Below are 24200 nucleotides of genomic sequence, written 5' to 3' on the forward strand. Positions count from 1 at the left end.
CCATTCAACCAGAGCGTGCCAACTTCTTTCGGCAATTGCTACGCCTTCGCACCATCCACAAGGCCATTCGTGAGGTGCACTTGTTAAAGGGTGACTTCTGTCTTGAACGGCGTCTAGATGAAGCCAGTGTCGAAATGCTTGGCTGTACTGTGCAGGACCTCTGCATTAGTATGGAATTCGTACCCCAATCCACAGTAAGGACTTTTCTTTTCGATTTCTGATCCATTTATGAACGAGTAGTTTAATAAGTCATCTGAATGCTCATCACTGGTATTCACCAGTTTCTTCACTTATGCTCTTTTAACAGCTTGGGACGGAAAATTTGAAAATGAAGTTGCTGGACGTTTACCCATGGGAGTCACCCAGTACTTCCATCAAGGACGAGCCCGCAGAGCCAATATCCAATAAGAACTTCACAGTTTATATTCGCAGAACGTTGGAATACTGTTTGGACAAAGGCATCAGAGCTCAAATGGATGCATTTAAAGGTAGATTTTGAGGTACTGGTATCGATGTTTGTGTGTGGCCCCGTGATCCTTACCTTTATATGAATTCATTTTAGCTGGTCTTGAGCGCGTTTTTTCAATGAACTGGTTGTCTGTCTTTACCAGTACCGAAGTGGGGCATCTTATCAGTGGCGCTTCAGGAGTCTCGTGGACGCGGGAAGAGCTCCTAGCCTACACATCGCCCATTCTGGGCTATACTAAGTCCTCTCCCGCCTTCCTCCTATTAATCGATGTCTTAGTAGCCTTCGACACCGGGGAGAGACGTAAATTCCTTCGCTTTATCAGCGGTTCCTCAAGTCTTCCAGTGGGTGGCTTGAAGAACCTTAATCCACGTTTGCGAATTGTTTGCAAAGACCGCAGAGAGGGACCCTATCCCAGCGTAAACACTTGTGCACATTACTTAAAACTGCCAGAATATTCAAGCGCGGAGGAGTTACGTCATTATCTCACGACGGCGATGGAGCAAACAGGATTCTATCTCAACTAAATTCATCTGTATGGATTTTAGATATTTGCCTCCATGTCTTTCACACCAAAACCATTTCATACTATGATGGAACCATTGTGCATTTTGCTGTCCAAACTTGTTTTCATTCTTTGTATTTCACACCTATCTTAGTGGTTTATTTTAAAATGATTGAAGAATGTTAACATTCATCCTAACATGGTTGACGTTTAATGACATTTTTGTGAAGGAAAACTCTATTGCCTGTAAGTTAATGTCATCCAGAGCGATATACCCGTAATCCGAAACCTGATGATAATTTATGAGTAGTGGGATAGGATGTCGCTAAGATTGTTAGATTGCAGAATGGAAGCATCATTCGGTAAACTAAAAACCTTAACTAGTCCCACCCCCTTCTGTTGTATAATCGTATTGCATACAAACCAGTTAGAAGTGACGGTAAGCCGTTATACACTCGATGCCAAGCTACCCTAGAACATGTTTTGTTATCAAGCAGGTGAAGACAGCCGCATGCACGTATCCAAATAGACCGTTGGCAAGGCGCCGTGACGTCCGAACTGCGTAGGTCTGGAAGTGGTTGCGTAGTAATTAATACGACCAAAACAAGTACGGTTCTGCTTTGATCCTCACCCTTTGCGCTCTCCTGGCTGTTTTTCTGCTTCATCTATAATATAAGGATCTAAATTAAATGAAACCCGTAAAGAGGCAGTAGTGAAGTTAATGAAATGATTTCTCATCACACTAAGAAGACTTCCGTAAGTAGTGGTGACGAGGTTTCCACTTACCTTCTCCCTCTTAATCTGCATAGTATGAAATACATTTACAGAAAATTACTTAAATCTGATAAAAGTAATAAACAACAATGGCTGTGGGAGTGGACATGTGAGATAATATGTAGCACCCCCGATGAAAGCGGCCATAATACTAGGACAGAATGTACTGTCGACGTACAGAAGGGCCGAGAGACTGCTGTACGATATTGGGGCCTTAAGTGGCCGTGTTAACAAAGCGAAGAGTTAAACAAACATAAAATACTACAATGCTCTCCCCTTGAGCGTCTTCTCTTGCGCTCCCCTTGGTCAACCTTCCTTGATGGGCATCACAACGCACCAGTCATCAAATTTGCTTGCAACTGAGAGGATAACTGACAACAACGTCACCGATTCTGCTTGGCAACTCTACTGGATCTGGAGTTTCGTCCTGTTAAAGGAATGTATTGGAAGAAGGAGTACTGTGCCGTCTATCTGGCATTTTTGTCGCTAGCCGTCACTTAATAAAAGACGGGATTTGATATAATTTTGTGGGCATAAAGTGCCACGTCTGTCCACCCCTGTCACTTTATTAACACTTCAGCACCCCTCAGCCATATCTATCTGGGTTTTATTTAGCTAATAGAGAAACGGAGGAGGTAGCGCGTGTTTACTCAATTGATACCTTTATACAGGTGCGGTAGACACCTCCACAACAAACTTTTACAGATAATTCACAACATGTGCCGCCTTAGTTGCTAAGAGAACTTCTGTAAAACACAGGACTGGGGTATTTGTCAAAGGTACGCGTCATTTCCAAACCTGTTAGGAGCATATACTGATTTTCCTCATCCGCAGGATATGCCCCTCTGTCACACTAATGTTTAGAATTCAACCATAGGAATCAGGGTAGTTGTCTTCTAAGATAGGGTTTGGTTTTCAATGCCACAAATCTTAGGCACCCGAGGTTTTCCCGAAGATGAAAGGACAGAAAATACATCACTGACATACGGAAGGGCCGAGAGGCTGCTGGGATGATCTGGAGACCACACCACCTAGCGAATGTACAATGACAGACTCCTAGGTGTCCACGGAGCAAAGCAAAGGGATAAAAAACTTTCAAAGCATTATAAATATTTCATGGCCTCTGATTAATGAATATTTAGTAAGAGGAACTAGTAGATATGCCATGAAAATATGGGGAGGGAACCAAGGTACTAATGACAGCTAGTTTCAAATTGTTTATTATAATTCCCAAATTAGCGTTAATGTACGCTTCCGGTCCAAACCATCTATGATTAAAATAGCCTTTTCAAGCGGGGTGTAGCTCGAATTTCTTCCCAGCATGCTCACGCATGTGGTGCTTCATCCATTAAAACTGATTTTCCAATCACCAATTTACCAAACTGAAATGAAGAACACAGATATAAGATGTAGAATTTCTGCGGCTAATGTGGGAATTTCTCATGACACTTTTACCAACATTAAATTCGTTAATTAAAGAATTTCTTAACTCGTTGGATTAGTAGCTAGCTCTATCACTATCAGGAGGTAGCTCGAGAGGGCGTCGATCCATTTGCATTGATGCTGTAGGGTCTAAAATACTGAGCACAAGGTTGATGATTTTTATTGAAGGTGGTGTAAGGAGCAGATAGGATTGAAAGCCAATTTTGAGCAAGCGGGATATTTTCCTTATGCTGCTTTGAAGAGTCGGCTACAAATAGTGTAAAATATCACACAGATAGCTGAAAAGTATATAATCATGAAATCGGTTGTCTTGATACTGCGTTTAAGGTGACAGGGTATGGGGGTCATTTAACTGTAAATCCAACGAATTATTTCAGCCGGAAAGCAGGCGTGCTGGAGATAACTGCACGGATGTCTCTATGACCTAAACCGCTTCGTTCTTGCATAGCTTAGCCTGACAGATCGTCATTCGTATATGACTCCTGGATTACGCACCTAATGTGGTCAGGGATCTAGTGAAATATATCAGTCCGAGTCCAAACCCATACATTAAATAACTTTTGGGAATCTTAAAGGCGTAATCAACATTAATAAAAGTTAGTGCACAAACTTCGTTCCTGCCTTCCGTTTAGCTACAAGTCATTCCGATACGCTTGCCGTGATCGACGCTTAAGAGCCAATCACAGAGTGCTACGGTAGCGGAGATCAGCTAAGGTGACAATTTGGTCTCCACAACACCAATATGGGAGTCAGGTCATATTGTTTACAATGCTAGTCTTTCACTTATTCAGTTTATTGATAATGGCCATACAAAACAACCATGCGAGTGTGTTATTATTAGGACTATTGTGTAAATACTACTGAGTTGTGCCAGTAGCGATGTTAACCGTAGAGGGGTAGAAAGCAAATCTTAATCCAGTTTGCCTACTTTTTACCTAAGAAAATTTATTTCCTGATAACTGTCCATCAGCATTTACAAGAATCTAATAGAGAACATTTTTTGGCAACTGTTTAATTTTACTGCTCTTTTAGTGAGATATTGTAGCAACTTTTATGACAAAATACTTTACACATAAAAAGTAGCTAAATGTGCTCACTCATCCTTCTGATTTTATATCCTTGGAACGTAGAGGATGACATCTTTATCTGATCAGTGATGCGAGAGTTGGCAGGTTGTCAAGGCTTAACGAGGATGGGAGTTCGTCTCCTCCTCAGGTGTTAAAGGTATCCCCTCCTTCGCGTAAATTGGCCGCTTCTCACCTGAAGGGTATTTGCAAGCAAACTGGCATCGCAACGACAACTATGGGTCCAGCACTTCTACTCGTAGCTCGGTATTAGATACATGTTGGTGCTTCTCATTCATTTCCTATTATATCACTCAAAAAAACATATTTTTTTCTATCTTATCGCATTAGATAATTATTCATTTGTAGTGGACAAGTCTTCCCTGAGAAGTTGTAAGATGCCACAGTAGCATGGCAGAGCTGAGGCCACCGACATTACCCGGAGGCCATGTCGCCAAGTAGTAGTAGAAGCTGTGGTGACTCAAGTGCCCGCCTAATCAAATGCAAAGTTAAATAAACTAGCAAGGCATTGCAAATTCATTATGAATTGTAACAAGGGATGAGAAAATCTTATCCTTGGTCAGAAAATACAAACGGTTTCTTGGTTGCAACTGCAATAACTACTTAAGTCCATGATAATACTTACTTTAAAAGAATTCTCAAATATTTGATTTAGGTACAATATTGTTAATAATAGCGCTTTTGAACCTCGTACAACTGCAAGTTCAGACTGGACCGTTTCCACGCATTCTGGTTTAGCAGGATTATTATGTATGCGATTTTCCACTTCTCTACAAGCAAAGTCTTAATTTATTTTTTCATAGTTTTAAATATATATACACATGTTAAAAAAGCATACGTGCTTTTTAATTCACGTAAGAGTCGTCAAAAATGACTAAGTTGATTACCGTAGGTACCTTAACACATGTGCTTCTATCAATCTGTTAGACGACATAAGTATTGTTACATCAACTTAGGTGTTTAGTTTCAACAAAGATGATTAGATCAGCTAATATGAACTCGGCCGACACAGGTGGTTTTTGTTGCCATTGCTATTGCAGTCAAAGTGGTTTTGTAGTCGAAAGTCATGAAGCCGACACTGTCATAATGAAGCACGAACTCACGTTCACGCTTCCATGTGTCTTGGTAGCGTAATATACTACAATTTTCGAGCTTGCTGATTTGTAAGACAGCAACACCAGCCACATCAATGGTCGCAGCTACAGCAGCAGCAGCGATTGCAGATGGTGGAATTCCCTGGACAGCGGCCAATCAACGGATTGGTGGATTCGTGCGGTGGGGCGGAGGTGGCGAGTTACTTTCCCTCTCGCACTCTTCTACCTTCTTAGCTGTAGTGGTGAAATATCTACGAATCATCGTCAACACCACCACCTAATAAGCCATGTCGCTGTCCCTCTCCCCATCTATCGTCTTGTCAGCATCCAAAATCGCTATCCACTTCCGTACATCTCGTGATTTCTGAGGAAATTGCGTCAAGCACAGGGTCGGTAAGGCAGTAGTTCCCTACTTATTCACAATAAAAATTTTCATTCTCTTATTCTGATGTGTCGTCCTCTTCTTCATTAAATTTTCTTCTTAATGAATCACAGCCTATCTTCAATATTTATCACCTCCGTTAATCTTTTATGAAAATGATATCATAAAAATAAATCCACAAATACATGCTTTTAATTAGGCAAGGCAATTGCAAATCCCCCATCCCTTCAATAGCTCTACTTACGGATGTGTCCATATTTTGGTGTAAACGAATTGGTGAGGTAATTTTTAAACACCCACAAATCTCTCATAGTTCTTTAGCAAATGGAATTTGTCAATACGATTTAATCACAAAATATGTTGTTTTTATCTCTACTTGAATACAACTACCATCATTTCATCTAGCGGCAGTAGTTTAACCACGCAGTTACTTCTATCTACTTGTCACTTAGTTATTTAATAAATGCGCCTGTAGAACAGATGAGTAACATGTAGACAAAAACCGAGGCTCGTGCTCCAGCGCAAAGTTTTACCCTCCACTTACATTTCCATTAAGTCACTATTTTATTATAAAATGTCAAATAACAAGAGGAGTCCTCGAATCAGTGAATATCGTCATAGTGACGGACTAATTGTCGTTCATATTCTGCCTTCTGAAGTGACTAAAAAGAGTTCCTTCTGGAATTAGTAAAGGAATAGGCTTGCTATGTAAATCAAAGGATAAATATGTGAAGCTGGTAGATTATAAGAAGTCTTGAAACCGGCAGCATTGCAGTATACGTAGTAGAGAGATTTAATTCTCATTTTAAGCTACTGGCGCCACCCCCAGTCAGAGTCTCATTTTAAAATGAGGAGATTTAACTTTAGTGCAAATTGCCGCAATAACTAGGGCAGAAATTACTTTAGTGGAAAGAAATTACGGATTAAACGTTTCGGTTTTCCCTTTATGAAGTGTGTAATTTATTCTGTTAGGTCTTACACGATAGCTATATTTCTCTGTCTAAGAGGTAGGCAGTACTCGGTCAGTGATAAATAACCGACTACGAACAATTGCTTATAGCCTTCTTTCTGACTAATGTACATCTAAAAGATCACCGCATAATTTCATGTTTACAGAGGAATGCATTGTACTTAAACATTTTCTCCACCCTTCTTGAACTAGGTGCATGATAATCCATAATCCGCAATGTAATAACAAATAATTTAGCTAATAATTATTCATACTTTAAGGTTTGAATTCGATAATCTAGCATAAACGTAGCGCCCCGAGACTTCTGTAGATGAGAGAGGATATAATACTAGAGTAGAATAAGTAGCATTTACGTCCTGAAGGGGTGGGGGGCTGTAGTCATGGCTTGGAGGCCAGGCCGCCCAGAGAAATACAGTCGCGTTAAATAAAAACAAAACATCGTTCAATAAACAACTGAAATATTGTCTAAATAAATAAATCTTATTTTTTAGGTTTTTTATGCAAAACTTCTCCACTATTTTTTCAAAAACGGGCTCAAGCCCTTGTCGATCCGTGTCCAACGTTCGTGCATTCGAGTAATGAGAGCTGCTTTACTGGTTTGCTTTAATCAAGACAGGCTTCCTTGCAAGAACAACCTTCCAAGGAATGTTTGGATTAGTTGTGCTGGGAGAGACCGCTTCATATCCGAATTCTCACCCAACAAACAGAAATTTACAGTGCACGTAGAAAATTCCCCTCTGCACCTTTATATGAACAAAAGTATTAGATTGAATTCCTTAGTTAGATGGCATGGCTCCTCTATCCTGCACTTTTCAACTTGAATTCTTCCTAGGATATAGGGATTGAACATGTCAAATCCAAGAATTCTTTAAGAACAATAACTTTACGGACTAAATCATGAAATAGTCTTTTCGATCGTTTAAATCTCTTAGGTGTGATCCTTTATTTGCATAAAACTTTATTTAATCGATGCTACCTACCAACTTGGATACCTATGGAGAAAATTCGCCGACTGTAGACAAGGTATACAAGTAGAAGACCAGGTTTGGGACAAACAAATAAAACCAAGGAAAAGTTCTTGAAGTGAAGGCACTGTCATCCCCTAAAGTGTCGGAAATGGAGTGTGACTTTAAAGCAAACGAAGCACTTAACACAAACTCAGGCAAACCAATAGTCTGGTTTTACGACGGTATCCACTGAAAATCACCGGAAATGTTTACAAAATGCTGCAACACTGGAAGGAGAAATGGGCGAAGTGATTGGCAAAATGACTTTGTATTTTTGCAGATATGCTTTTATGGGTACAAACACGCGAGCATGTTTGTGCCTGTCTTGAAAAGTGCTTGCATGCCTCACTTGATTATTCTGGACTCCTTTCAAAAAATAGCTTCCCAAGGGAAATCACTTTTAAGCACATAAGGCATAGCAATATATCATTATTTCTTGCACCTTTAAGCATCCATTAACCTAGGTGGTGAACTACTAATATTGTAGATTTTGGTTGATTTTTTACCTATCAAAGGTACCTCGAGTTGAAAATACAGCAGAGGAAATGTGAAAGACGGAGCTCTATTTGCTGGAAATAGACTTCCAAACAGTCCCGTGTAGCAAAGCAATCATACCGCATAACACTTTCCACCGATTTGTAGTCCGATTGGGGAAATAAAGAATGTTTGTGGCCTTTTCAGTACCCACCTTATTCGTTCACATAATCTTATTTGATTATCATTACATTTTAAAAAAACAGTTTCTTTGGAATTCGTTTTACGGTGTTGCAGGGGAAAATATTTGCATCCAATTTTCGTATCACTCATTTACTATTATTTGGAATGGTAGTCTTCATGCCGCTTAATTTATTCACCTGTTCTCTAAAGTCAACAGTTGAAGTAGCTCAGTAGTTTCAGTTACTAACAGTTTTTGGTTTTAGTGTCTACTCTGCTCACTATTTTGATTGTACACCAAAATCCTCTCCTAGAAGACTAGTACTTACTACTGCATTGCCTTGCAGTCTAGACATACAAACAGTTCTTTATCTGTTTTCGCTTGGTTTACTTTGAAAAGCATCAGTTTATACAGAAGTGTTGGGAAGGTTTCAATGAGTCAGTGAGAGTTATTTGCCCATGAATATAACACTTTATTTAAAATTTTTAGGAGACTAATCTTCCGGTTCAACCTTAGACACACAATTAAAAAGAAATGTAAAAATCAGCCATCGACTATTAAAGCTCTCTAAATGTCATACAGCTGTTTCAAATAAAGTAACGCTTTTTGCATTGAGATTCAACCTTCGACTCAGTGGAGAAACACTTTGATCATGCTTTCTCTATATAAAGTACAGAAATTGTGTATATCTTTTAACTCATGTAGGCTGCATATTTGCTAGGCTTTCATCCAAAGCCGAGTGAGTCACCTTGATCACAAAATCTCCTATGTAATCTACAATGATAAATGGCGTTTCAGTATACTGAATTTTTGGTAAATAATCCGGGATTCTTGTTTCATTTTCTTTATGCTTTTATTATTTTATGTTCAGACGATGGGCCAGTGCTGTTGCCTCCTTTATACCTACCTCTTTGAGGCACCCGTGATAAGGGTTCTCATGCTTGGCCTGGATAATGGGGGCAAAAAGACTATTCTGGCTCAAATCGGTAATGTCATCTCATTTGAGCCCGTGAGGCACTTCCAGGTGGACACTGTGGACTACAGGGAGCTCTACATCCGATCCTGGGACATTGGCGGTTTTTGGCAGCCTAAGACTTTGTGGAGGCACTTCTACCAATATACTGAAGGTGGGAACCATTAGAACAATATTTAATGGACTAAATATCTAGAGAAGGTACAATTGACAGATATAGCACACTAGGAAAAGATTAACATGCCTTCTTGAAAATTGAAAATTTCCTTCTTAACAATGAATATTCAGCAATTCATTTATAGCTGATAAATTAAAAGTTGGAATTAATGGAACTAGGGATTTTCAGAAATGCAAATTTGTTTGTTTGTGCGCGAATAACATGTTTTTAGATACGTTTTCATTTAAAAACACTCTTTTCTACTGGAAAACCCCCTTTTAATTAGGAAAATTGGAAGAAAATATAATGACATACCCGATTATTTTGATTCTTAGGGTTTTTGAATAGGATGCCTTTTGGTGTCCTTGTATGGATAGTAATTGTGGCAGTTCAAGTTTTCAGGAAAAAATACTGGAAGTTTTTATGGACAGCACCTATTTATCGCAAGCATTAATCAATCGAAAACCGTGATTCATCGATTCCGCATTTCTTTAAATGCATTTTAGTTTACTGCGCAACTCAAAATCCTACAATGTGAAATCAAAAGCAGCGCTGAGAAAAACAAAATAATAATTCTGTTAGCGGCAGGTAATGCACTTCGGGATCTTCTGAGTAACCTTACCACAAAAGGCACCTGTGCATACTTTTGGAGGAAATGATGATTTTGAAGTAAAAATCAGCAGAAGAATTACCTATACGACTGTAAGGTAACCATAATCACTAAAAATATTCACATTTTGCTCATTTGACGAAATAAATATTTGTACTTTTGAACGGCTTAACTCTACCCCACCCACTCATAAAATAGTGCTCAATATTTCTATATCTGGCGATAGTTTGACTAATGTTTGCTACCTAACAATCACCCCGACAAAGGTATTCCTCTACGGTCAAAACAAGACCTATCTCCTACGCACCGGAACAATCATAACCTGACTACTAAATGATTTGTGGACGCATAATTTGCCATGATTGCCACCTGCTCCTAAATAATGCATCACGTGCCTCGGAGATTTAATTAATAACCCATTGGGAATGTGCTCTGATAAATGTTTGTGCACATAGATTGCGCATAATTGAGGCAGCAGAACAAACTTCTTCCGCCAAATTACCCTCATCACGCGTATTTCTAATTGGAGATATTCCAATCGCCTCAGAAAGCTCTCTTCCCTTTGCGTACCGCAGCAGTTCCAATATTTATTGAACGCTGAGATATTTTCACAGTGGCAATTTAAACGACGAATACTTTAAGTTTCCAAAATCAGTGAATGATTATAAACTGGGAATTGCGAAGAATCAACTTTTCCCATCTTCTGTTACAACTTTAATAATCTTCCATCTTATTGATGCCTACTACTAATACGTCCGAAACAAGATGACAATAAAACTGTACATATGGATGCAATGGATTCTGCCTTTCTCTCTTCCACTTCTAGTTTCATACTCCTATAATAGGAAGGGAATGTAGAGGATGACGCCTTGAACTTGACTAGCGGTGCGGTATTTGCAAGTCATCAAGCCTTGTGGGGGAGCAGAGTTTGTCTTCCCATCGCGGGGGGAGGGCCGAAGATGTTTGCTCTGTCACGGGAAAGAAGTAAACTGACCTTTTCTCACAAACAAACGCTGATAACATGGAAGCACTATGATGACGTTTGCTTTAATATTGCCTCCTTTGAGCTGCCAACAATAAATCATTGTCCAACCTTACTACGTTGTGAACAGGGTTTATTTGCGCACCGTGTCCCATTTATTTACTTGAGTACATACGCATTCTTTATATCATACATGTGTGAAATTTGAAGTTAAATTATTAAACACAGCTTGTTTACCCATACTTACGTCTTGTATTCAAAATGAGCCCGAAGTTGGTAGAGAGTTTTGCATTTTTAAGATTAAAACATCGCCTAAACATATAATATTAACATTTTAAGTTATTTTTGTCTGCATTTTGACCAGTTATTTTCTTCTAATTTTTCTATAAGCAATCAGGTTAATCCAAAGGATGACCTAAATTTATGGAATTCACCTTAACAAACACATAACTACTTATGTCTCCTCCCTTTCATAAGTAGCGTAAATCTAGGCAACAATCCAGTTTTATAAATTAGGATTTGCCTTAACATCGGCATGTAGTTTGTCCTGAACTGCTTCAAATTATTAATCATTTTACACCATTATGGTAGGAAGTAAAGCAGGATCTAACTTCTAGATAGGTTAATTGTTTTTCGATTTATTTCATTTACTCTCTAGGGTCTCATTGGCCATTTTAAGTCTTGATTTAAAGTTTCAAATATTATTCCAAAACATTTCACCCTGATACATAAATTACTGCTATTCCACCGAAGAAATTGGGAGGCACATGCTTAGCTTCCGCCTATACTGTGACGGACTACAATGTTCTCGAAACGGTAAGCATGCATACAAAGACTAAGTGCGTTGGTTATAATTTTTTTATCTATGTTATTAATGTTACATCATTTGGGTCTGCTTCACTCTGCTCTCTCTCTCTCTCGGTCTGCCTTACACTCATTTTCCTTCTCAACACACCGAATCGTTTTTACTGACATCTTCCATTAGTTATTTTGGCAGAGTACTCTATATTATAAATACTGATAAGTGATTTTAGGGATGTTTCTCAGATTATATTCTCAATATCCTTGTAAACGGTGATAGTGCTTGCTTAACTAGGAGACAAACCTCCGACGCTTAGAAGGTTTCGATTAGCCCAGAAAATGTTCATGAGAATGATAAATGCCAAAATCAGTGCTCTGAAATATTACAGACCTTATAAATCCCGGTTAAATAACTTGTTCTTTTTTTTAAAAAAATATTAAGAAAATAGGAAAAATCGCAATGAACTCTTACTTGATCTACCTCTGTGCACGTCTCAAAGCTTTTGACATGTCTGTGTTAACTTTAAAACAGGGCTAGGCGACCAATTTTTCAAGCATGCTCGCTCGTTGAGTATAGAAGATTGATATTTTTGAATCCGGTTTAAAAGTGTGTTCAGCTCTAGACTGAACTATCGCACCCATCACTTGACGGAATGTACATTTTATGAGAGATGTTTTCTTTAGTCTTTCCATGTTACCATCAAATTGAGAGTCGATTTAAATAACCTCCCTAGCGTAACGAATAATCCTAGCGCGAAAATCCCACAAGAATTCTCCCACTTCAAGGCGAAATTAAATATTTGACTTTTCTTTAGACTTCTGGAATGCGGAAGCAAAAACCCACCTTTAATGACCCTGCAAGTTGGACTGTACTTTTCAACTTTCGTATTTTCTGGTTGCCACCATTCTAACAGCAATTTTGTTTACACTTTGGACAAAATGGATCAGTGAAACAATAGCTAGATTTCGGATTCAATAAATTATTTGCTCATTTTTCCTTCAGCTCTCATCTTCGTAGTGGACTGTGGTGATTACGACAGAATCTACGAAGCACGTGACGCCATCCACGGGATTCTTCGAAGCGCAGAATTGCGCGGTGTCCGTGTTCTTATATTGGCCAACAAGCAGGTGAGTTTCCGCTCCCGCATACAAACCAAAATACTTAATGTATGTGGGCCCATCAAAAAATGAATTAACTACTGCTCTTCCTACTTTGCTCCTACTCCTGATTGCAATAGTGGAAGTGGTGATTGAAATTTCATCTTTAGGTGCTCGAATGACCTTTGCGAACCCTTCTTTACCCAGAGACGAACACAATGGTCTATGTGTTAAATTAATCCAGAGACATCAAGATTGTAAGCATGAATTTGGAAGTCCTTTGCTTTAATTAGGACACTGGTAGTAATTTTCCATTTGTTGTCTAACTATTCAAGACGGGGCTGAACTTCTCTGAGCTTATTTTATTTACATTTCCATTTCCACTTGCCAGGTAAAATGAGCTTACCTTAGTAATCCTCAATCTTACAATTGTGGTAAGGATTGTATTCTAATTTTTTAATTTACTGGCGAATAAGATCCACCTAATTCTTAACCAGATATCACTCTTCAATCGTGATTTTTACCATTTTAGAATTGACTAAGCAAATCTGTGTACCTGATGCACTCAAATCATTGTGTACTTCAAAACCTTCACCTTAGGACCTCATATACGCAATGCCTGTCAGTCAAATCATGGAGATACTGGAGGTTAAAAAGATGCGTGGTCACGTCTGGTACCTGCAGCCAACTTGTGCATTGACAGGAGCCGGGGTTTTCGAGGGCATTGGATGGCTTTACGACGAGCTAATGCCTCAGAAAAAAATAATGAAAACCAATTCCCTTATTAATCACCCCACAGGCTGATGCCGGGGTGCCCTCGGCTGCCAGCAAAACGGATGCTCTCGGGCCCCTCGGGCAAAGCAGCACACTAGCGCAGAGAAGTGGAACTACTTAGAGTGGCTATTTTAATTATATCGACGCAGACCTCCCTTTTACAGGAAATTTTTGACTTTTCGTTCGTCACTTTCTCGGTTATTTTAAATAAATGTGTTAAATCATAAGTTATTCTGTCAATTGATTCAGAAATTAAGTAATTGTCATTGTTTATGGCTAGTGTTGGATAAGATAAAGCAGCACGGTCAATCATAGTCACATCCAAGTTCACTTAGCAAGTGTCAAAATATTTATCCCTCTTTAACAAGCTTTAATTTACTAAAAAGTACAATGCTGCTTTGCACCATAATTATTACCTCTTTATAGAATGTAGTTGCTGTCACGTTTCGATTCTGTGGAAAGAGAATTGGTCTCCTTGCGCATACTTCTAACTTCAGTGCTACAATTGATTTAGAAGAATACAGTGAAATGCACCTCAAAAATCTCGACGCAGATGTGATTCAATTAGTCTGTACTATCACACGGAGATATCATGCTAATTAATAACTTTGCACAACTATGGGATTTACTACTAAGCTGCTGACCGGCAGTTATTTCAGCTGTGATTATAAAGTCCTTTCGGGGTTGAATCGCCATTGTGGTGCTGTGTCTTCTCACTCTTGCCAATTATTTCAACGAGGCACCAGTCTGTCAGGGCTTTCGCAACAGAATCCCATCAAGACTCATGTTCATGCATACCCATACACATAGTTGAATTCATTATGGACCCTAGCCTTAGAAAGTGCAAATCATAATCCTAGTAATGTGCCTTAAGCTTGAGCCATTAACAAAACCAGGGAACAATGTCCTAGAAACTGGTAGATGGATCCCAATATTCCCCTCGGAAAGTTACCCCATTAAAACCTTCAAACTTCCAAATCGACAACTGACGTCAGGCATTTCCTTGCATTTGCATTGATGTGTTCCGTAAATCTAGAGGTTTCCCGAGACCGTAATATAATCCACAAGTAAGGGGATTTACTATTAAGGTCCAAAATGCGATGGAAGACTGCTGGAATGGACGGTGGACCAAGCTAACCAGCGAAAGGACTTCTAAGGGGGGAATGAAAAGGCTAGGCAGTATCACAGTTTAAACAAATGTCAATTCACTACACAGCCTCTTCTTTTGGGGGCCGTCTCTGGCACTCCGCTTAATGACTATTCTGTTTTGTTGTTAAATTCTTACGCAGGGGAATAAACACTTAGAGTTTGATCTTATATATGAGGGGGATTCATGAACTGTATACCACTGGCGACTGAAAAAAACTTTCTAAAGATTGGACCCCAGATCTTAATCTCTAATAGGAAAAGCACTCACTGATGCACCTAACAAACTACATTTGAGGCATCTTCAAGGGGCTAAAACCCCTCATCCATTCCTCCCTGACAATTCGCTTTTACTTCGGTCCTAACCTGCAGTCTATTCGACTTCTACACGGTTAGTGGACATACAGAGGAAGCACTGCGTGTTAGCTCAGCTAGCTTTTTCACATAAGGTTCTGCAAGTAATTCCATAATAAGCACTTTCTAGTGTGAATAATTTTTTACAGAGCACAAGGCCGGGATAAAGGTCAAGGTTAGGCACCAGACATGCAGATTCAGTCATCCCTATTAGACGTTTGCAGCGTCCCGTGATTTCCCTGAAGACGAAAAAGGACACAATACTAGGGCAGAATATATATTCAGCACAGAGAAGGTGTCTGGGCTACTGGCATGGCCCGAAAGCCAGCCCACCCAGCGAGGTACAAGAAGGCAAATTCCAAAGTTAAGAAGTGGCGCCTCACCGATACAGAGGGATAAACCACCATCGTATTACGCATTATCTTGTGGCAATCAAGCATAAACACGAGAATGGTTGCCCTTCCAAGTTCGGTTCCTTCACCTCTGGCGCCAATGAAAAGTCCCTCGCCTTTCCTAAAATCGTAATACTCCACCGGCCTGGAGAACTTATTACCAATATACAGAGTAAATGATGAGCTGACAGCGAAGTGGAGAAAAGTCAAGCATACAGGTAAGATAAGTGCCAAAATGCTACGAAGGAACATGTCCTGCTTATGAGACTGTATAACGTTGCGAGGATACTAAAGTGAGCAAACGCAAAATGGTAGCTTGAGTGATTGACTGATTGTAAATTCTTGCATTGGAAACTAAATATATGTTGATTAAAGGGTCTCAGAAATCAGTTATAAAGACGATATCAGTTTTAGGTTACAGATGACTTTTTAAAAAACCAAAGGAATTAAACATAAATGGGGTTGGCAAGCCAAATTTGCAAAGCAAAATACTAAATATTAGGACTTTAGCTTTCAAAAACGGCCTACTATTTGGCAAAAAGACTTATTTTTCACTGCTGTATTAGCATCAAAATGTGTTTTACTGACTTGTTTAGCATTGCGCCACAGGTGAAGTTTTCTCGCTGATGTTGGTGTTTTGGTGGTTACCGAAATTTGTTTTGTTTCACTAAGAACACTTTGTTACATGTTAGTTTCCTACGACTATATTTTGTGAGGATAATTTACAAAGTCCTGTCATGTAGATGCCATTATTGATGGTTACCACTGCCTAATGCCTCGACGACATCTCATGGTTATTATGATACTAAGTCATTGTTACCTTTGGCTATCTCTACTGCTTTGTCTTAAGCTTTTTATCAATGCTTTCGTAATTTGCCTATGCACGTGTGTCAATGCATCTCGTTTTTCCTTGGTAGTGGTGGATTTGAAATTCTGATCGTGCCTGATGTCTTCCCTGTCGTCATCATTTAAAACAATAGATGTGAGTCGACTTTGTCTTGCCGATAGTTTAAGCCATTCTTTCCTGCCTAATAATTTTGTTAATTTAGTAATTATTTGTGTGCAGCGATTATTGAAGCATTTGGTGAGCTCTCTTTGTAAATTCTTGTTTAGCAGTTTTTTTTTTAACTTGTTTATACTATCAGTTGATTGTCTTCATGTTGCTCAAAATTTATAATGGTTTCCTTCTTCACAGGGCATGCCGACATTGACGCCCACGCCGGTCTACTCGAACATACTTGTTGGACAGCCACCAGGTATGCACTTGAGTTTTTTTTTGTTTGCCATATTTTCTGCTCTTCTCTGTCAAATGTTTTACACTTCGTTAAGTTTACGTGCAGTGCACTGGCATAACTGAATTGACTGAGGGTGAGTCTGATATCCTCCGTCTCTACGACCGTAGAGTTGCCCTAACAAACAGTTACTTTTACCTCCAATGCACACAATCTTAGCCTTCATAAACCTCTCGCTTCTTCGACATTTTAGGCACTGTCTTCCAGCAACCCGGTGATAACGTTTATCTTCGATTGAAATTGGATGATTCTAACACTGTCCTTTATCCTGTGGTTGGACAACCTATGATGGGACAACCGCAAGATCCCGGCTTACTGCAGCAGCAACAGCAGCCGCAGCAGACGGCTCAAACTAGCGGTCAGCAACCACAACAAGTTCCCCGTCAACAGACCCCACAACAGGCACAAGTGGCGCAGTCACAACAAGGCGTCACTGTTACAGTTGGTACTCCTGTTGTTACCAGTCAGCATTTGCCTCAAGCAAGTCTTGATGGGGTTCAAAAAGTACTTCGTCGTACCGCTTCTCAACCCTTTTTAATGACTCTTCGTCATATTTCGTTTCTTCTTCTAGGCAGAAGACCCAGTTGTGGTCACAGCGGCAGTTACTTCAGCTCCTGCAGTGGCTACTCAAGCTCATGAATGCGCCTTTTGTAGGGCGAACTTCGCTACGGATTTGGATTTACGTCATCATGTCGAAATAGCGCATACTGGTAGTATATTTTTCCGGGATTTTTGCTATTGTCATTTTCCTTAAATCTATTACGAGCCTTCTCTTACACTTAGCCACGCGGAGATTCCCATGCACTATCTGCGGAAAATCTTACACGAAGGCTTTTCTATTAAAAAATCACATTAAAAGCAGACATGAAAGTAAGTTCTCTTATGATTTCCGGGCCAAAAGAACTGCATGGACTTAACAGGAAACAATCGTTACTTTTCCTTATAGATATTCGCGATGTTTTTTGCCCGACATGTCAAAAGGCCTTCTGCAAACGCTCCGTTATGAAGCGTCACATGAAATCTGTTCACGCAGGTACATTACATTCTCGGCACTAAGTAGTGTTTCTTTTATCTCACGTCGCGAATTGTCGCTGAATCTGTTTATGTTTTTCTCTGATCTGCAGACTCTAAAGATTACACGTGCACTTTGTGCAACAAGGCTTTTGCGGAGAAGAAGAATTTGCAGATGCATATCAATGCTCTACACAAAGGTTAGTGTGGTCACAATCCCAAGAAGTTACAGTTCTTAGCTTTGAACATTTCCTCCTTTAATTGGCCTTAACCACTGAGTAGCTTTGCTGTTTCCAAGTAGCTGAAGACATAATTAATGTTTGATAAATTGGTTCGTATAAAGTCGCTTACTCGAGCTTTCCTCTCCACAGGGTTGAAGCCTTACCACTGTCAGGTTTGCGGGAAGGACTTTGCTCGCAAATGCGATCTTCTAAGGCACGGGAATTCCGTTCACAAAGGTGTGTTTCACTAGCATTGCCACGCCGCATGGGGAAGCGAAGTGTCACTGTTCTTGTTTTTGAATATTCGCCATTTGTTGGCCGGCGAAATACCATTTTCCTTATTGTACCTTGGGGGTTTATCCCGTTTTCTTCGCTGTTTATGGGTTTGCTTACTGATTTATAGTATCTCGTGGATTATTTCCGATTTCTTGTTCTGTTCTCCGCCTGTTTTGCTTTGTGCTTCCGTTACAATAAGCTGTTTTTTCGTAGTCAGGATAGTTATTTTTGTGACTCCAAATGTAGATCCTTTCCACCGTAGAACAAAGTGTAGAACGTGCTGTGCATTATTTTATCACACATCTAACTCATCTCTTCTCTCACTTCTCCCTTTTTAGAGAGTAAACCTTATGAGTGCAGTTCTTGCGGCAAAGGGTTTCCCCAGCGATGGTATTTGGAGCGTCACATGGTTGCTGTTCACAAAGGTAGATCTGTTTTCTCTATCTGCCCTTGTCTCATGTGCGATCTGTGCATTGATGCGTCTTCCCGCTATCTTTTTTTTCCGGTGGACTTCTCACGCTTTAATTGTTTACCGGGAAATATACCTTGCGCTTTGTGCAGGCTTGACTGCACCCTCGCAACCTCTGGTTGCCTTTTAGCCACTCTCCAACAAATGCCTGGAATGCCAAATGTATTTACAATGCCACAGGCACCACAAGCAACCATCTTGACGCAGGATCAACTGATGCAGCAGATCCAGCAGCAACAGCTACTTCAAACTCAGCAGCATCAGTTACTCACTCAACAACAGCACAACCAACAGGTTATTCAACAACAAGGGCAGCCGGTCTTGCAGCAGACACAACTCTTACAGCAGCAGGCCACTCTTCAGCAACAACAACAAGGTCAACAGTCACAAGCTCAGCAACAACAGCAGCAGGATCCACAGCAACAAGTTCAACAGCACACCCAGACCTCTCAGAATCAGGTCACCCAGGTCGTTCAACCACAATTTTCTCAAGCAGCTGCCCAACACCAACAGTCATTGCAGTTTTCGGCCTTCTCTCAGGCGCCTACAAACTCTGTCAGTATCGGTGGGTTGATATACACTTCAAATAGCTTCTGTACACCTTTGGTATTTGGTTTTATGGCGCGTCGTCTTCTACAGTGGCAGCGGCAGGTGGAACGCGTTTCGCGGTCCCAATGCCGGCGGCGTCAGTCAGTGCAGCAGGTCCAGGAGGCGCTGCGCTACCCTCTGCCACTATGATGCCGACGCTTTTCTTCCAACAAGCAGGTGGAGGTCTCCTCCCGTCTACCGCAGCCACTCATCACCAGTTGCAGTTGGCGGCTGCAGCAGCCGCCGCAGCATCTTCTACCCCCTCCACGCCCTCCACATCCACTGGTGCTGGTGCTGCTACACCCCACGCCATGCCACAGCAGCGTCTGCAACAGGTCGGGCAACAGTTAGGTCTGCCGCCCGCACAGCATATGATGCAGCAGGGCACCACCATCTCGATTATCCCGCCGCCTCAGGCGACTAGCCAACTTCAGCACACAGGTTCGTTTGAATCTTGACCTCCTTATTATTCACCAAATAACCGACCTTTGGTGTTCTGGAAGTATTCGTCTTGATTGGATTCCATCGCACGTATTCGCCTGTTTCACTTCCCTATCCTTTGATAGGATCTAGTGGTCGATAGTCTTGGTTTTATTGGAATTTGATTCCAATGCGAGGTTACAGGTCGCTTCGTGAAAGGTACAAGCCTTCTGGAGCGTGGAGGGTATTACGAAGATTGGTCACTTCCACTTTACTCCCCAAAAGAGTAGTGTTTGGCGCCTCCTCGGTGTCTCCTTTAGTGTCAAAGGGGTCGTGCATGCTGCGTGCGCGTCGTGCGCACTTATCCGTACACACACACACGTATATAGGCACCCGGAGTAAGCTGGCGAGGCGAGGAGAGAGAATTGCGCGTTCGGGTGAGTGTGTTAGTGTGCGCATATGTGTGCGTGCCAGAGGGAGAGTGTTTGCGTGCGCACCTCCCTATCGACCCACCTTCTGCTCGCTTCTGCACACGTGCGGTGTTTGCGTGCCTCCGTGCAACCACTGACGCGTGTGCGCGGCGTGGTGCGGTGCGTATTTATTTTTTGTGAGAGTGGTAGACCTCTTCTCATCTTACGCAATCCTCTGGATCACATCTGTTCACAACTTCTAATTTCTGCTGTTCCAGCAAATTGGTGGAACTGCCATTACCGATTTTTTTCCAGACCAAACCATCTTAGCCGATAAAGGCGGTGGGTGCGTGCACTCGTTCGTTCCCGCGCTCCTCCTACACTTTGGCCTTAGAGCGAGCAAACTAGCCTGCGAGCAAGTGGGCTAACTGGCCGTCCAACTATCCACTGGGATTACCAATTCAGCGTTAACGCGAGAGTTTGGCGTTGAGTGAATGAGCTAGTGAGCGTGTGCGTGTGTACGTGCGTTCGCATTAGCGTTCGCCTTCGCGTTTCATAGCTTCTCGCTCTCCCCATCTCCTGCTTCTCTGTGTCCCCACACAACGACTTCTAGGTGCAAGGACGTGCCTGCGTGGTGCGTGCGTGTGTGCGCGCGTCGCTTGCGTCGATAACGCAATGCGCAGTGCGGGGCTAACCAGGTGGTTTGCGTACGCACAGATGCGTGTTCGTGAGCGTGCGTAAGACGTATTGGCGTGATGCACGCACGCAGTGTGACTTGGTTTGTGTGCTTGTGCGCGTGCGTCGTGTGCTAGATTAGCCCCTGCCGCTGCTACTTTCGTGCGATTGTTTTCATATTTGCGTGATGCGCGTGCATCTAGCCTACGATGTGCAAAATACACATCGCACATCGCACTTGCGCTAAGATGTGCGTGATGTGCTTTTGTGTGTGCAGATGCGTATGCGTGTGTGCGTTGTTACGCCCCATAGTTTATGCGCGTGTTTGTGTGCTATCGAGAAGTGACTTAAACATCCTAGTATATCTGTGGCCTCCGTTGAATTGACATTGGCGAATGTTTTCCTCATTTAATTTCTCCACCTCTTCCTTTTATTGATATTTCTACAAATTGCACCAATTTTTGCCTGACATTAAAATGGATTATTTCGGATGGTTTAATAATCAGTTAATTGCTGGCAAACTTTGGCCGATTATTCGCTAAACATCTGATTCTCAGGAGTTCCACCCAAATTACTTTGAATTGGTTAATTTGTCAGCAGCTATTACTTCTTCATCAGATCACGATTACCCATATAGGTTAAAAGGCTTATGGTTTTTTTCTCAAGCTGTTTAATAAACCCTTTTAGCTAGCCTTTTGTTGGCATTTTTACCAAGTTTTTCTCTGATTAAGATTAAAACATGTAATGAGGCGGTGCATTGTCTTCTGTTTCCTCGCTTATTTTTTATTTCTACATATATAACCCCATATTTTAGTGATGAAGACAGAGTTTGATTAGTTCTTTAGCAAATCGCTAACGTTGAAATCGTAACGTAATCATCATGTCATGATCATGTCAGTAGGGTGTTTTTAATCTCCAAATCTACCCACCGAACAGCGGCTTTGCAAAGTCCATTTTCCCCCCTGATAGCTAAGACGAGGGGTTGATGGATGTCAGCCTCTATTTTTAACATTTCGCCTCCTTTCCCTTTCAGCCACAAAACCAAGAAAACAGTTCGCGTGCGATCAGTGTGACAAGGTGTATCCTCGCAATCAGAGTCTGCAGGCGCACATCATTCAGGTTCACTCGGGTGAGTGGCTCATAATTCCTTGTCACGTGCCCTTCAATTTGCGTTCACACACGCGTACTTACGCATGCGTATGTCTTCCTTTGCACTCACCCCGTAGACGTGAGGCCCTATACCTGTCGAATCTGCCACAAGGGCTTCGTGCGTAGATGGGACTTCTACCGCCATCTGAATGCCGTCCACAGGGGTAAGCTCTCAACGCGTTGCTGGCAATGTCCATTTTTTAAAAAGTGGCATTTTTTTCAAGAGCTCAGAAAGACTTCATATTTTCTGCTAAACGTTATTTGGGTTCATACTGTTTCCACCTGTTAGATATTTGGGTCAATTGGGGCATTTGTTTTGAGGATATTTTGCCATGAAAAGTACTGCTAATTCGTATATCAGTGACACTTTACTACTGTTAATTTAAAAGTAGCATACTTGATTTCCACAGAATTTACTGGTTGACAAATGAAGATCGTGCACTTTCAGTCGGCGTGATGCACCTAAAATCAGTACAGCTGCTTTAACTGTGTCTTGCTATTTAGATTCGAGCGAAATGCCTTATTTGATTAAAGGTGCCCGCAAAAGTCATAATAAGCTCATTTGCCGCACGAAAGACTGCGCATTGTTTCAATGCCGTGATTCTACGGCGTTTCCAGTCAAGTTGTGCAATCCTTTAAAGAGCCGAATAGCATAAAATATGAGCTGTTTGAGCTGTTGCTTTGAACTTAAATAGCAAGGCGTCTATGTTCAGAATTTTTATTGTCATCATCACTTATATTTCGAGTTCCGTGCTTCCCCTCTAAGGTCCAAAGTGATCATCTGTTGTGTCAAAATTTTACAACAGAAGTGATGGAGCGGCAAAACTAGCTCTGTCAAGCAAAGTCGTTAACAATTACGAAGTCAAGGGGTTTAGAATTATATAAGGCAAGTGATGTTGTGCTTCCGATCATGCCACGGTTGCCAGTTTTGGTTACTCTTCCTTGATGTGCTTTTACTCTACAATATTCACCAACTTGTTGCACTGATTTCTCTTTAAATATAGTGATAGTCGTAAGAGCCTTTAAAACGCTTTGTTTTGAGCTTACAGAAGGGTCAATTGACTGCTGACACAGTTGACATATGCATACTTTATTCTGCCAGCTTGATAGTCAAATCGTGCGAGACTGGAAAAACTTTTGTAGTCAGATTTGCCTTCTGTTGTATAACTTCCCTTTTGAGGGCCGTCCTCGGCAGTTTTGGCCAACATTCCTCTACTTCAGTCATCACATCGGTATTCGAATACATTTATCTATGTGGGAAGAGTCGGAATCACGGAATAGTTTTGTATTGTCGCGAGATTTTTGCTTTCAATAGTAATACTTAATAGCAGACGTTAGTTTCTACCATTTACTCTTCATTGAAGGCTGTTACAGAGCAAAATTTCTGGATAAAATGCACATCGCAAAGTAGCTTTACCAAGCTACTTTTGGTATTTATTCACCCTTTTCACTGCGTTTCCAGTTAATTGCTTCTCAATCGCCTATCAAAGATATCCGTTCGTTACCGGTCCTTGTGCATGAATCAAGATTGTTGTGGTTTCCGAACGGCGGTGCGGTTTATGGCGGCTCTTTGTTAAAGCTGTTAGCATGGGTAACATAATGAATGCCTGAAGGAAATGCATCGCTTTGCAGATCGCGCAAGAGAGGCACTAGATGCAGACAAGGTGGAAGAATACGTAACATGGATGCGTAGTCGAGCCCCTGCCGATATCTCGTGGGAATGTTTAAATGCGGTGCGCGAGGAGTTCCCAGCTGGCACGGGTTCGTCCGCTGTAGCCAGCACCGCTGCTGGTGGCGGAGGCGGCGTGAGTGGTGCTGGTGCCGCCGCTCCTGTTGTCAACACAACTGCTGCTGCTAATCCCAGCGGTACTCCTAAAGCCTCCTCTCCTGCCGCTCCACCTCAATCCTCCACACCTTCAGCCGCTGCCTCCTCCACCTCCTCTACCTCTAACTCCAGCGTCACCGTGACCATGATCAAGCCCGCTAATGAATAACTATTGCACACAATTTTTCTCTGCCTT

General features: G+C 41.3%; 3 protein-coding genes across 3 annotated transcripts; all 3 read left to right on the top strand. All coding sequences in view use genetic code 11, as the record gives it.

Annotated features, from left to right (window-relative positions):
- Positions 1-328: 328 nt before the first annotated feature.
- Positions 329-993, top strand: EGR_09684 (E3 ubiquitin-protein ligase HECTD1; the record flags this gene model as incomplete). The annotated part of the gene is made up of 2 exons (XM_024498933.1): positions 329-488; positions 563-993. The coding sequence occupies 2 exons, from the start codon at positions 329-331 to the stop codon at positions 991-993; spliced, it is 591 nt and encodes a 196-aa protein (XP_024346635.1).
- An 8262-nt stretch (positions 994-9255) lies between these two features.
- EGR_09685 (ADP-ribosylation factor) lies at positions 9256-13806 on the top strand (the record flags this gene model as incomplete). The annotated part of the gene is made up of 3 exons (XM_024498934.1): positions 9256-9508; positions 12908-13032; positions 13603-13806. 3 exons carry the CDS (start codon positions 9256-9258, stop codon positions 13804-13806), a joined length of 582 nt encoding a protein of 193 aa, XP_024346636.1.
- Positions 13807-16866: 3060 nt separating this feature from the next.
- Positions 16867-24173, top strand: EGR_09686 (Zinc finger protein; the record flags this gene model as incomplete). Its single annotated transcript, XM_024498935.1, has 17 exons — positions 16867-16924; positions 16998-17066; positions 17154-17464; positions 17532-17670; positions 17907-17993; positions 18085-18171; positions 18343-18429; positions 18807-18893; positions 19068-19502; positions 19577-19966; positions 20266-20382; positions 20420-20535; positions 20634-20774; positions 20893-21088; positions 22064-22159; positions 22257-22343; positions 23812-24173. 17 exons carry the CDS (start codon positions 16867-16869, stop codon positions 24171-24173), a joined length of 2865 nt encoding a protein of 954 aa, XP_024346637.1.
- Positions 24174-24200: the final 27 nt, after the last annotated feature.

This window comes from Echinococcus granulosus, assembly GCF_000524195.1.
Source record: "Echinococcus granulosus chromosome Unknown EG_S00161, whole genome shotgun sequence".
Classification (NCBI taxonomy): Eukaryota; Metazoa; Platyhelminthes; class Cestoda; order Cyclophyllidea; family Taeniidae; genus Echinococcus; species Echinococcus granulosus.